We start from the raw sequence: 14,070 nt of genomic DNA, 5'->3' as shown, positions 1-14,070 counted from the left end.
GGCGGCCATCCACTCAATTTCAACATTGTGTGAACAGATCCTTTCTGTGTTTTCAATCCACTCCTGGTTTTGGTTGCAATATGAGGACCACAATACTGACTGAAATATACGTAGTGTGAACCCAGCCTAAAGCTTTGGTTGTCTAGGCATGATGGGAATTGTGGTTTTGCAACGGCTGGAGGGCCAAAGGTTCCCTATCCGTGATCTAGTTAAAGTTCCCCATATAATACGAAATCACTTTGGTGCCCTTTCCAGTGATGACCCTAGTAATGGTTCCTGACAGGAAGAAATAGGAGACTTTTGTAGATGTAAAATTAAACTGTGCATGCCACCAAAAAAAAAAAAAGTTTTGATTGATCGGGTATATTCTCTCCAAATCTGTGTCATGTGACCAAGACAGTCTGTAAATGCGAGTCTATTTGTCCGCCTCGGTCACATGCACAGGAACCCCTTTGCGTTAATGGACTCCTCTTAGGGCCCTCATGACGATTATCGTTTGGATTATCGTTAAATCATTCGGAACTAGGGCTGGGCGATATGGGCAAAAAATAAAATCTCGATTTTTTAAAATTTTTTTGACGATTCTCGATTTAAATCTCGATTTTTTTCCTTTTTTGCTAAATAAACAGAACATTTTCTCCCTGCAGCATCAGATACTATTTTAATATTTTAGACAACAACTGTATTGATTTCCAGTGTAACAGAGGCCCCATATAGTATAGGAAATCATGTTTGTGCCTCCATCTACGTAGGGTGTAGTAGTGGAGGTATAGTGGATAGGGGGTCTAGGAGTGGAGGTATAGTGGATAAGGGGTGTAGTAGTACAGGTATAGATGAGGGGTGACTGGGGTAAAACTGAAGGGGACTGGGGTGACACTAAAGGGGACTGGGGTGACACTAAAGGGGACTGGGGTGACACTAAAGGGGACTGGGGTGACACTAAAGGGGACTGGGGGACACTAAAGGGGACTGGGGGACACTAAAGGGGACTGGGGGACACTAAAGGGGACTGGGGGACACTAAAGGGGACTGGGGGACACTAAAGGGGACACTAAAGGGGACTGGGGGACACTAAAGGGGACTGGGGTGACCCTGGGGGACTGGAGGGACAATGGGGACACTAAAGGGGACTGGGGTGACACTGGGGGACACTAAAGGGGACTGGGGTGACACTAAAGGGGACTGGGGTGACACTGGGGGACACTAAAGGGGACTGGGGTGACACTAAAGGGGACTGGGGTGACACTAAAGGGGACTGGGGTGACACTAAAGGGGACTGGGGTGACACTAAAGGGGACTGGGGTGACACTAAAGGGGACTGGGGTGACACTAAAGGGGACTGGGGTGACACTAAAGGGGACTGGGGTGACACTAAAGGGGACTGGGGTGACACTAAAGGGGACTGGGGTGACACTAAAGGGGACTGGGGTGACACTAAAGGGGACTGGGGTGACACTAAAGGGGACAGGGGTTACACTAAAGGGGACTGGGGTGACACTAAAGGGGACTGGGGTGACACTGGGGGACACTAAAGGGGACTGGGGGACACTAAAGGGGACTGGGGGACACTAAAGGGGACACTAAAGGGGACTGGGGGACACTAAAGGGGACTGGGGTGACCCTGGGGGACTGGAGGGACAATGGGGGACACTAAAGGGGACTGGGGTGACACTAAAGGGGACTGGGGTGACACTAAAGGGGACTGGGGTGACACTGGGGGACACTAAAGGGGACTGGGGTGACACTAAAGGGGACTGGGGTGACACTAAAGGGGACTGGGGTGACACTAAAGGGGACTGGGGTGACACTAAAGGGGACTGGGGTGACACTAAAGGGGACAGGGGTGACACTAAAGGGGACTGGGGTGACACTAAAGGGGACTGGGGTGACACTAAAGGGGACTGGGGTGACACTGGGGGACACTAAAGGGGACTGGGGGACACTAAAGGGGACTGGGGGACACTAAAGGGGACACTAAAGGGGACTGGGGGACACTAAAGGGGACTGGGGTGACCCTGGGGGACTGGAGGGACAATGGGGGACACTAAAGGGGACTGGGGTGACACTAAAGGGGACTGGGGTGACACTAAAGGGGACTGGGGTGACACTGGGGGACACTAAAGGGGACTGGGGTGACACTAAAGGGGACTGGGGTGACACTAAAGGGGACTGGGGTGACACTAAAGGGGACTGGGGTGACACTGGGGGACTGGAGGGACAATGGGGGACACTAAAGGGGACTGGGGGGACACTGAGGGGACTGGGGGGACACTGAGGGGACTGGGGGGACACTGAGGGGACTGGGGGGACACTGAGGGGACGGGGGGACACTGAGGGGACTGGTGGGACACTGAGGGGACTGGAGGGACAATGGGGGACACTAAAGGGGACTGGGGGGACACTGAGGGGACTGGGGGGACACTGAGGGGACTGGGGGGGACACTGAGGGGACTGGGGAGGACACTGAGGGGACTGGGGGGGGACACTAAAGGGGACTGGGGTGACACTAAAGGGGACTGGGGTGACACTAAAGGGGACTGGGGTGACACTAAAGGGGACTGGGGTGACACTAAAGGGGACTGGGGTGACACTGGGGGACTGGAGGGACAATGGGGGACACTAAAGGGGACTGGGGGGACACTGAGGGGACTGGGGGGACACTGAGGGGACACTGAGGGGACTGGGGGGACACTGAGGGGACTGGGGGGGACACTGAGGGGACTGGAGGGACAATGGGGGACACTAAAGGGGACGGGGGGGACACTGAGGGGACTGGGGGGGACACTGAGGGGACTGGGGGGGACACTGAGGGGACTGGGGGGTGACTGGTGCAGCTGGAGGTGATTGGAGCAGGAGGGCACATACATCTCCTCCTCCTCTCACCATCACACACACGCTCCCCTCCCGGCCAGATATGGAGGTCCCGGGTCTGTGGAGGAGGAGGCCGCAGGGACTACAGTAGGTGGTGATCGCATAGCTGCGGGTCACGGAGCTATACAGCGGGAACGGGGGTCTGCAGCGAGCCCCCCGTTCCCGCTGTATAGCTCCAGGACGAGCAGCGCCGCGATCACCACCTACTGTAGTCCCTGCGGCCTCCTCCTCCACAGACCCGGGACCTCCATATCTGGCCGGGAGGGGAGTGGGACGCTCAGTGGAAGGGGCGGGGGCAGGTCAGCGGCGGCGCTGTCAGTGGCTGGAGGCCGCCGGCACTGCACCGCCCCTCTCCAGCCTGGCCACCCAGCATCTTCTCCCCGCTCACCCACACCGCCCCTCTACGGCTCTCCCGCCGGCCTGCACCGCAACCCCCCTTCTCTCAGCTCCTCCCCGGCACCGCAGCCCGAAATGATTTTTTGTGAAAATCGAATTTACGATTTTCACAAAAAATCAAATCGATTTTAACGTTCTGGACGATTAATCGAATTAATTCGATTAATCGCCCAGCCCTATTCGGAATTAAACGATAATCGTTCGGTTGAATAGCACTTAACGATTAAACGACGAACGAGGAATCGTTGATTGCTTAAGGAGACCTGGACCTATTTTTAGCATTGCTCGTTTGTACATCGCTTGCAAGTTGTTCGGTGTAATAAAAAATAGTTTGGTCGTTTCTTGGTCTTTAGTGGGTGCATTTAACAGCTTAAAGAGGATGTACGATCAGTTATAGCCTCTTCAATCTGACCCAGGGATAGAATGGCGCCGTCAAGCCGGTGCCGCGGTCCGTTTTTTGAACCACGGCCCGGTTCCCATGTACGGCGCCGTTCTATCCACGGGTACCTGGCTGGGGCCGGCCTGTATGACGCGGCTCCATTGGTTCTAATGGAGCCTCATCATAGAGGGGAGGGAATTGCCTCCCACTGGTGGCGGGCCGGCCCCCCTCCTCTGCTTCCCCGTGACGGCGCCGTTCTATTCCTGGTTCAGATTACAGAGGATGTACCTGATGGTACATCCTCTTTAATAGTGCAAATACTATTGGCTAAACACATTGATTGACAGGATCATACTTCCATTTAAAACGTTTTACATTTTCTATTGATTATTCGGTTAATTATTCAATTATTTGTATTCATTAAGGGTCCGTTCACACCTACAGGATCCGCAGCAGATCTGCAGCAGATCCGCAGAAGATTTGATGCTGTGTTCAGTTATTTAAATGAAATCTGCTGCGGATCCGTAGCAGAAAATCAGCTGTGGATCCGGTAAGTGTGAACATACCCTAATAAGATAGTTGTGGATTGACGGACATCACTAAATAGCTTAAATATATGGAATATAAATTGTATTCTTTTCGACGCGGTCGTAGGCAATGTTCACACACCAGAAGAGAACGGTCGTTCCGTGACCCCGGCCATGTCACGGAACGGCAGGGCTCTGCCCAGATAATCCCGGCCGGCACTTAAGTACCAGCCGGATGATGTTTCCGGCCGCAGTGTTCTGATGTGCCCGCATCAGAACCTCCCACAGCACACAATGTAGCAAGCGGCCGGAGCTGCTCGCTTCATTGTGTGAACTGACAGGGTTTCCTACGGCCGCAATTCAATGAATTACATGTCAGTTATTTGCGGGTCCGCACGGGATCCCGGCCGGATTGTATATGATGTGTATACGCTCCGGCCGGGATCCCATAGAAATGTAGGCAATGTTCCACACATGGCAACAACGTCCGTACTTTTACGTAGTGTGAACATAGCCAAAAAGGGCGAAAAAAAACATTTGCCAAACACCTCGTATATTTAGACTACCATGCTCAAAACCCGCACACAGCTTGCTGGCACATTAGTCTATGAGTGACTCCTGACATATGTTGGAGACTTGCAACTAGAGCTGAGCGACCTTTGAGCGTGCTCGAGTTCGTCTGAACCTGAGCGTGCTGCATTTGATTAGCAGTGGCTGAAGTAGGTTAAAGCCCTGAGGCTGCCTGGAAAACATGGATACAGCCATAGGCTATAGCACGTATCCGCGTTTTCCAGGCAGCCTTAGGGCCCTATTACACAGAGCGATAATTGGCTGAATTAAGTGTAGTAAGGACAACAATCAGCCAATGAAACGACTGATCATCGGCTGATCGTTACTTTTGGTCCAGACCTAAAATCATCAGCCGCCAACCACACATCAAAGTTCACTCAACCAAAAAGGAATGTGAACACAGCCTTATCTTTTTCCCCCATACACACTATTTACAAAATTCTGCTAGTTGCCCTTGGCAACAGACAACAGTTTGGCAGCAGTCGTCAGACATGTGACCTAACAGCCTAGCTCCAACTATATGTCAGTCTTCTGAGCTGCCAGTATGCACAGCTCTCTAGTAACCAGTAAATCAGCAGAATTCTAAATGTAGTCTGAACAGGGTATAGTGACGCTGAAACATGGAGTATTCCTTTAAATACCAATAGCATTTAGGTAATGTATAATATCTTTCCGATGGAGATTATATCTTGTATTTTTCTCACTAACACCCTGTTGATATCGTACCACACTTTGTCCATCACTGAACCAGTTAAAGACTCCTTGAGGCGAATAGTTGACTATTATAAAGGGCAATGTTGTCCAAACCATTAAAGAAGTCAAGTGGACGGTAATGAATGATGACAGCTCCACCTCCATTAACCTTAGTGTCTGAGACTTCTTAAAAACTAATGAGATATCAGACAGTAACAGATGTCACAGCAGCGGGCGGCCCTGCGCCTCCCTGTGCCGTGGCGGTGGGCACCCTGCTGGACCCGCAGGGAGCTAATGTCATGTAACGGAGGGCCTGGGCCGTGATAATGAGCCAGAGCATAATACTGGTATTAACCATTCTCTATGAAGGCGGAAATACAGGGAACTGATGATGAAAAATGCCTGTTCCCCCTCTCCAGACTTAACTGGCTGATAACAGAGAACAACAGCACTTTAAATCAGTGATAACCACTTTGCATGAAGTGTGTGGTCAGAATCCCAGCCTCCAGGTAATACATCACCCCAGCAGCTAAGCAACACCGGTCCCTCCAGGGAATCCACGGGGACAGTCACACAAGCTGCGGTGTTTTATGTAAACGTCTAATCAATTATCGGCCATCAACAGGTCCAAACACGATGGTGACTAAACCTGTTCTACTGCTAAAGTGACTGCCCAAATGTGATGGCGGATCATCTCACAGCATCCAGCACAGGAAACAACGCTAGACAGGAGACACGATCCCTGGCACTTGAAGTGAAACCACTTCACTACTTCCGCTTTCACTGTGCACACCTGCTGAGCTGCGTCCCACCTGATCCCAGCAGCCATTGTGATCAAAAGTATTCACACCTGCCCCAGCACATCCCCAGTGAGCAGGCTGTCACTGCACATCTATCAGCTACACAGTGCTCCTATATACAAGAAAATAACTATTATAAGGGTGCCTTCACACATACCGTATCGCTGCGTATTTATCGCACGAAACTCGCACGAAAGTAGCTGCGTTTTTTGTGGTGTTAGGGTCTGTTCACACGTACAGACTCGCTGCGTAAACCTGGCACAGAACTCGCATGAAAGTAGCTGCGTTTTTTGTGGTGTAGAACTTGCCTGTGAAAATCATGCGAATATCAAAACACACAGCGAGTCTGTACGTGTGAACAGACCCTTAAACTCTCCTATGAAAATCAAAACTCGCATGTAAAAATCGCACCAAACACGCAGCGAGAATAGACATACATTGACTTTATAGCAATCAGTATCACTGGATTTATGTGCGAGAAACTCGCAGCTATAAATGCACAGCTATACGGTACGTGTGAAGGCACCCTTATACTGCTCCTATATACAAGAATATAACTACTACTACTATATAGTAGTTATATTGTTATATATAGGAGCAGTATTATAGTAGTTATATTCTTGTATATAGGAGCAGTATTATAGTAGTTATATTCTTGTATATAGGGGGCAGTATTATACTAGTTATATTCCTGTATATAGTGGCAGTATTATAGTAGTTATATTCTTGTATATAGGAGGCAGTATTATAGTAGTTATATTCTTGTATATAGGGAGCAGTATTATTGTAGTTATTTTCTTGTATATAGTGGCAGTATTATAGTAGCTATATTCTTGTATATAGGGAGCAGTATTATAGTAGTTATATTCTTGTATATAGGAGCAGTATTATAGTAGTTATATTCTTGTATATAGGGGGGCAGTATTATAGTAGTTATATTCTTGTATATAGGAGCAGTATTATAGTAGTTATATTCTTGTATATAGTAGCAGTATTATAGTAGTTATATTCTTGTATATAGGGAGCAGTATTATAGTAGTTATATTCTTGTATATAGGGGCAGTATTATAGTAGTTATATTCTTGTATATAGGGGGCAGTATTATAGCAGTTATATTCTTGTATATAGGAGCAGTATTATAGCAGTTATATTCTTTTAAATAGGGGGCAGTATTATAGTAGTCACACTCTTGTACACAAGAACAGTATTAGAAGGCTATATTCACACACTTTGGCCATGTTCACACACTGTATTTGGCTGTTAAACAATGGCCGTTGTTGCAGAGTGCAACAACTGCCGTTGTGTAACACCACTGCTTAATTGCATAGCAGTGTATGGAACCACAGCTGTAGTGTATACACACTGTATACGCTACGGCCGTAGTTCTCTGTGGCCGCACAAAATAATTGACAGGTTTATTTGGTATGGCCGCTATTCAGTGAACAGCGCCCATAAAACTGTGCTCACATCGGCCGTACTTTACACTGTGGTCTATGAGGAATAGGAGTGGGGGCATACCTGAATGTGCCCGCATTCCAATTAAAAGCAAGTGATGTTCATCTGGCTGATACTGCAGTATCGGCCAGATGAACATGTCAGACAGCGGCTGTTGTCAAACAACGGTCGCTGTTCTTACAGCGTCTAAACATGGCTCTTCTCTGTCTATATTTTGGCAGACATTACATGCCACAATATGCGCTGAAAAGCGTGTGCAAACGGACACCTATTGTTTTCAACAGGGGATACATCCCGCACTTTACACTGAATAGCTGCAAAAAATTTTATAGACGCTGGAATAACTAACGCGTCACTTATCTCAAGCACTTAGGAGCGAGTGTCAGAGATTATTATCCACTGCAATGGGGCCAATATGCTTCTAAATACGTTATGTGAGAAGTCAAAGTATGCTGCAGAAATCTTGTTTTTTCTGCAGTGTATGTGAGATATGTCGGCAATATTCCATCCGTTCTATACAGCCCTGCAGACTAGACTGGGTTCAGAAATGTCTGTGAATGGGGTTGTTCCTGCCCTCTGTTTATGGACACCTATTTAGATGAATGGCACAGTCATGCGGAAATCTACCTCATGTTCATTCACTCTTCAGGAGGAATAAAACCAGTCTATGATGTGATATCCCACCACCCCCTGAAAGTCAGTTGCCGCGGTGGGAGCTGTGCGCGGTCTGCACAGTCAGCAGCACATCGCGCCGCACACACAAACTCAGCTCATTACGCTGAATTTTAAAGGGAGGCTCCTGGGACAACGGCTTAAGTGGGAATTCCCTAATGGAAGGATACTATTGGAATAGCTCCAGTAAGCTGCGGGGCTGCCGGGGGACGATAAAAACTTCTGAAATCCATCAGTAGACCGCCTCATGCTGCAGTGGTGACTTTATATTGTGCCGTAAATTTCTAACACGTTAATGTGGCCGTGTACAGCAGGGATAGGGAACCTTCGGCTCTCCAGCTATTGCAAAACTACAATTTCCATCATGCCTGGACAGCCAAAGCTTTAGTTTTGGCTGTCCAGGCATGATGGGAATTGTAGTTTTGCAACAGCAGCCGGGCCGCACTAACGATCATAGTATCGTTCATGTGGCCATTTGACCATACTGATATAGGCCGCACATCCCCTGTTCACGTGTGGTCAATAGTGATATATTTTGCTGCCGTATAAAAGGCGATGAGCTGAGGATCAGTCGCTTTTCCATGCTTCCACTTGTCGCTGTCACTTCTACGCGTCCCGACTATTGGCCACGGGAGCGCTCCTACCAACGCTCATTGCCGATAATCAGTCGGTATAAAAGAGGCTTTGCAGTGTTAAGGTCTATTGTTGCCCATAGCAACCAATCATAGCGCAGCTTTCAAACATTCAGGAGCTGTGGTAAAATGAAAACTGAGCTGTGATTGGTTGCTAGGCACAATGATGGACGTTCTTACGATAAGACTGCCTGATAAATCTACACCCAAAGTATAATAAAAAATAAAAAACACTATCCACCAAAAACGGACACCTAAATGCAGCTTGACGGAGATTTTGTAACTCTCCTACACGTGTCCCGGCCTTCCCCATGACTAACTATTGACAGCCATAATAACAACGCATGTCGTAATCTCATCTCCAGGAAAACATGATGCAAGCGATGATGATAGGTAAGACAGGGTTAAAAAAAAGGTGATCAGAAAAAAGAAGCGATGAATGCATCATCATAGAAACAATGGGGGATTCATTAGCAACCAATCAGGTCGCTACTTTCAGTTATATAACAACCTATGGAAAATGAAATCTAAAATCTGATTGGTCACTATGGGCAACGGCTACCCTGTACATTTTTTTTTTTATTGAAAAAGCTTTATTAGCAATCTTTTACTATATATATATATATATATATATATATATATATATATATATATATATATATATATATATATAGTACAAACAATCCAACAGCACACAATAAGCTCTCTTTAAGACCCCATTAAGATTTTACTATTAAAATATGTGATATATAATGCAATACTGCAGAGTATTCATCTAATAACAAGGCAGCTGTTGTAGAACTACAACGCCCAGCATGCAGGCTGTCAGAGCAGGGCCAGCTGGGAATTGTAGTTACAGATCTCTGGTCTAGACTGACAGGTGACAGCGGGAAACGTATTCAAATCAATGCAAGTTACTTCCTGACTGCAATAAACAGGACAAAGGTCGATCAGGTGACGTATAAAAGTGACCCCGACATAGAGAGGTGAGGTGTATGTGACACCCTCACATAGGTGAGATGTATGAGAGACCCCAACGTAGAGAGGCGAGGGTTGTATGAGAGACCCCGACGTAGAGAGGCGAGGGGTGTATGAGAGACCCCGACGTAGAGAGGCGAGGGGTGTATGAGAGACCCCGACGTAGAGAGGCGAGGGGTGTATGAGAGACCCCGACGTAGAGAGGCGAGGGGTGTATGAGAGACCCCGACGTAGAGAGGCGAGGGGTGTATGAGAGACCCCGACGTAGAGAGGCGAGGGGTGTATGAGAGACCCCGACGTAGAGAGGCGAGGGGTGTATGAGAGACCCCGACGTAGAGAGGCGAGGGGTGTATGAGAGACCCCGACGTAGAGAGGCGAGGGGTGTATGAGAGACCCCGACGTAGAGAGGCGAGGGGTGTATGAGAGACCCCGACGTAGAGAGGCGAGGGGTGTATGAGAGACCCCGACGTAGAGAGGCGAGGTGTATGAGAGACCCCGACGTAGAGAGGCGACGTGTATGAGAGACCCCGACGTAGAGAGGCGACGTGTATAAGAGATCCCGACATAGAGAGATGAAAGGTATGAGAGATCCCAACATAGAGAGGTGACATGTATGAGAAATCCCAACAGAGAGGTGACGTGTACAGGTGACCCTCAACATAGAGAGTTGAGGTGTACAGGTGACCACTGACATACAGAAGTAAGGTGTAAGAGGGAGCCCAGACATAAAGAGGTGACGTGTATAAGTGACCCTCGACAGGTGACACGCCTCAGTGACCCCGGGACAGACAGGTGACACATGTGGGTGACCCCGGGACAGACAGGTGACACGCGTTAGTGACCCGGGGACAGACAGGTGACACGCCTGGGTGACCCGGGGACAGACAGGTAACACGCGTGGGTGACCCCGGGACAGACAGGTGACACGCGTGGGTGACCCCGGGACAGACAGGTGACACGCGTGGGTGACCCCGGGACAGACAGGTGACACGCGTGGGTGACCCCGGGACAGACAGGTGACACGCGTGGGTGACCCCGGGACAGACAGGTGACACGCGTGGGTGACCCCGGGACAGACAGGTGACACGCGTGGGTGACCCCGGGACAGACAGGTGACACGCGTGGGTGACCCCGGGACAGACAGGTGACACGCGTGGGTGACCCCGGGACAGACAGGTGACACGCGTGGGTGACCCCGGGACAGACAGGTGACACGCGTGGGTGACCCGGGGACAGACAGGTGACACGCGTGGGTGACCCGGGGACAGACAGGTGACACGCGTGGGTGACCCGGGGACAGACAGGTGACACGCGTGGGTGACCCGGGGACAGACAGGTGACACGCGTGGGTGACCCGGGGACAGACAGGTGACACGCGTGGGTGACCCGGGGACAGACAGGTGACACGCGTGGGTGACCCGGGGACAGACAGGTGACACGCGTGGGTGACCCGGGGACAGACAGGTGACACGCGTGGGTGACCCGGGGACAGACAGGTGACACGCGTGGGTGACCCCGGGTAAGACAGGGAACACATGTGGGTGACCCCAGGAGGGACAGGTGACACATACTCATAAGCCTGGTATATACCAGTGACACCATATGAGGCTGGAGGCATAAGCCCAGTATACACAGACGACATGTATGAGGAGCACATAGATACATCCCCTCCCATCACTATACGTCACATGTAATTACAGCACTATAGAGAGGTGACACGTATATCAGTGCATCATATCATCAGTATAACCAGTCTATCAGTATATACAGTATACCACCAGTACATCCAGTATACCTAGCATTATATGCCAGTACACATCCAGCACAGACAATGTACCAGTATACCTTGCAATATGTCACCAGTACAGCCAGTGTGCACACCATCATACCACCAAAACAGCCAGTATAGGACCAGTAGCAGCAGTGCCCCCACACTATATAACCGGTAAAGGAGTGTCTCCCAGTATAATCAGCAAAGGACCAGTATCAGCAGTGTACACCCATTATAGGACCAGTACCAGCAGTGTCTCCCAGTATTATCAGTATAGGACCAGTACCGACAGTGCCCACAGTACAGTCAGTATAAGACCAGTATAAGTAGTGTCCCAGCACTATATAACCAGTACAGCCAGTGGACCCAGCACTATATAACCAGTACAGCCAGTGGACCCAGCACTATATAACCAGTACAGCCAGTGGACCCACCACTATATAACCAGTACAGCCAGTGGACCCAGCACTATATAACCAATACAGCCAGTGTACTCAGTACTATATAACCAGTAAAGGCACTGTACCCAGTACAGCCAGTGTAATCAGCACTATATTACCAGTACAGCCAGCTCTACATGACCAATACCAGCAGTGTTACCCAGTACAGCCAGGATATGACCAGTACCAGCAGTGTACCCCAAGTACAGCCAGTATGTGACCAGTTCCAGCAGTGTACCCCAAGTACAGCCAGTATGTGACCAGTAGCAGCAGTGTACCCCAAGTACAGCCAGTATGTGACCAGTAGCAGCAGTGTACCCCAAGTACAGCCAGTATATGACCAGCAGCAGCAGTGTACCCCAAGTACAGCCAGTATGTGACCAGTAGCAGCAGTGTACCCCCAGTACAACCAGTATGTGACCAGTAGCAGCAGTGTACCCCCAGTACAACCAGTATGTGACCAGTAAGGACAGTATACCCAGAACTATCTCACCTGTACAGCCAGTATGTGGCCAGTATACCCAGCACTCTGCCCCCAGTAGTCAGTATGTGACCAGTACGGTCAGTATACCCAACACTATGTCGCCAGTATGTGACCAGTACCAGCAGTGTACCCCCATTACAGCCAGTATATGACCACTTCCAGCAGTGTACCACCGGTACAGCCAGTATGTGGCCAGTAAGGCCAGTATACCCAGCACTCTGCCCCCAGTACAGCCAGTATGTGACCAGTAAGGCCAGTATACCCAGCACTCTGCCCCCAGTACAGCCAGTATGTGACCAGTAAGGCCAGTATACCCAGCACTCTGCCCCCAGTACAGCCAGTATGTGACCAGTAAGGCCAGTATACCCAGCACTCTGCCCCCAGTACAGCCAGTATGTGACCAGTAAGGCCAGTATACCCAGCACTCTGCCCCCAGTACAGCCAGTATGTGACCAGTAAGGCCAGTATACCCAGCACTCTGCCCCCAGTACAGCCAGTATGTGACCAGTAAGGCCAGTATACCCAGCACTCTGCCCCCAGTACAGCCAGTATGTGACCAGTAAGGCCAGTATACCCAGCACTCTGCCCCCAGTACAGCCAGTATGTGACCAGTAAGGCCAGTATACCCAGCACTCTGCCCCCAGTACAGCCAGTATGTGACCAGTAAGGCCAGTATACCCAGCACTCTGCCCCCAGTACAGCCAGTATGTGACCAGTAAGGCCAGCATACCCAGCACTCTGCCCCCAGTACAGCCAGTATGTGACCAGTAAGGCCAGTATACCCAGCACTCTGCCCCCAGTACAGCCAGTATGTGACCAGTAAGGCCAGTATACCCGGCGCTGGGCCACCTGCAGTGTCCCCCCTCAGCACTCACCCGGGAGTAGAGCTCGTACACAGACATGGCGGCTCCGGTCACTGGCCGCTCTCCATGGGGTGATCCGGGCTCCCCCGCTGCCGGCGACCTTTACTTCCCAGTCCCGGCAGTGAGTAATCCCCGTGCCCGGGCTCCTGCCGCCTCCTCCAGTCACTGGCTCCACCTCACGCCGCTCCCTGCACAGGTGTGGGAGGAGAGCAGCCGCCGCACGGTGAGTGGACTCCGTGCACACTGCAGCGATACCGCACCGTGCAAATGCCAATGTATAGGAAACTGCACATAGTACACTGCACCATACACTGCATGGTATACAAAACAGGCTGCAGGTCATATAACACACAGGACAATCACACTGCACGATCCAATATTCTCTATACACTGCATCTATACAGTGCAATTGTAACTGCTGATCACCCCTAGCGATCTGTCATAGGATGTCCATTGCAGTGTATGGGGGTCTGCATGCAACCAGCTACATACCCCAAACTGTGGCTTGCTCCATCCCTGCACCCAGCTAGGTGATATGT

General features: G+C 50.1%; 1 protein-coding gene across 1 annotated transcript in view; it reads right to left on the bottom strand.

Annotated features, from left to right (window-relative positions):
* Positions 1-13,683, bottom strand: part of MYO5B (myosin VB) — a 156,565-nt gene extending 142,882 nt beyond the window's left edge. Inside the window, exon 1 of the mRNA XM_069963199.1 lies at positions 13,544-13,683. Coding sequence (XP_069819300.1) covers positions 13,544-13,570 — 27 coding nt within the window. The 5' untranslated portion in view covers positions 13,571-13,683. The remainder of the gene's footprint in view (positions 1-13,543) is intronic.
* Positions 13,684-14,070: the final 387 nt, after the last annotated feature.

Source organism: Dendropsophus ebraccatus, chromosome 3 (genome assembly GCF_027789765.1).
Source record: "Dendropsophus ebraccatus isolate aDenEbr1 chromosome 3, aDenEbr1.pat, whole genome shotgun sequence".
Lineage (NCBI taxonomy): Eukaryota > Metazoa > Chordata > Amphibia > Anura > Hylidae > Dendropsophus > Dendropsophus ebraccatus.
This window is presented reverse-complemented; position numbering and strand designations above follow the sequence as displayed.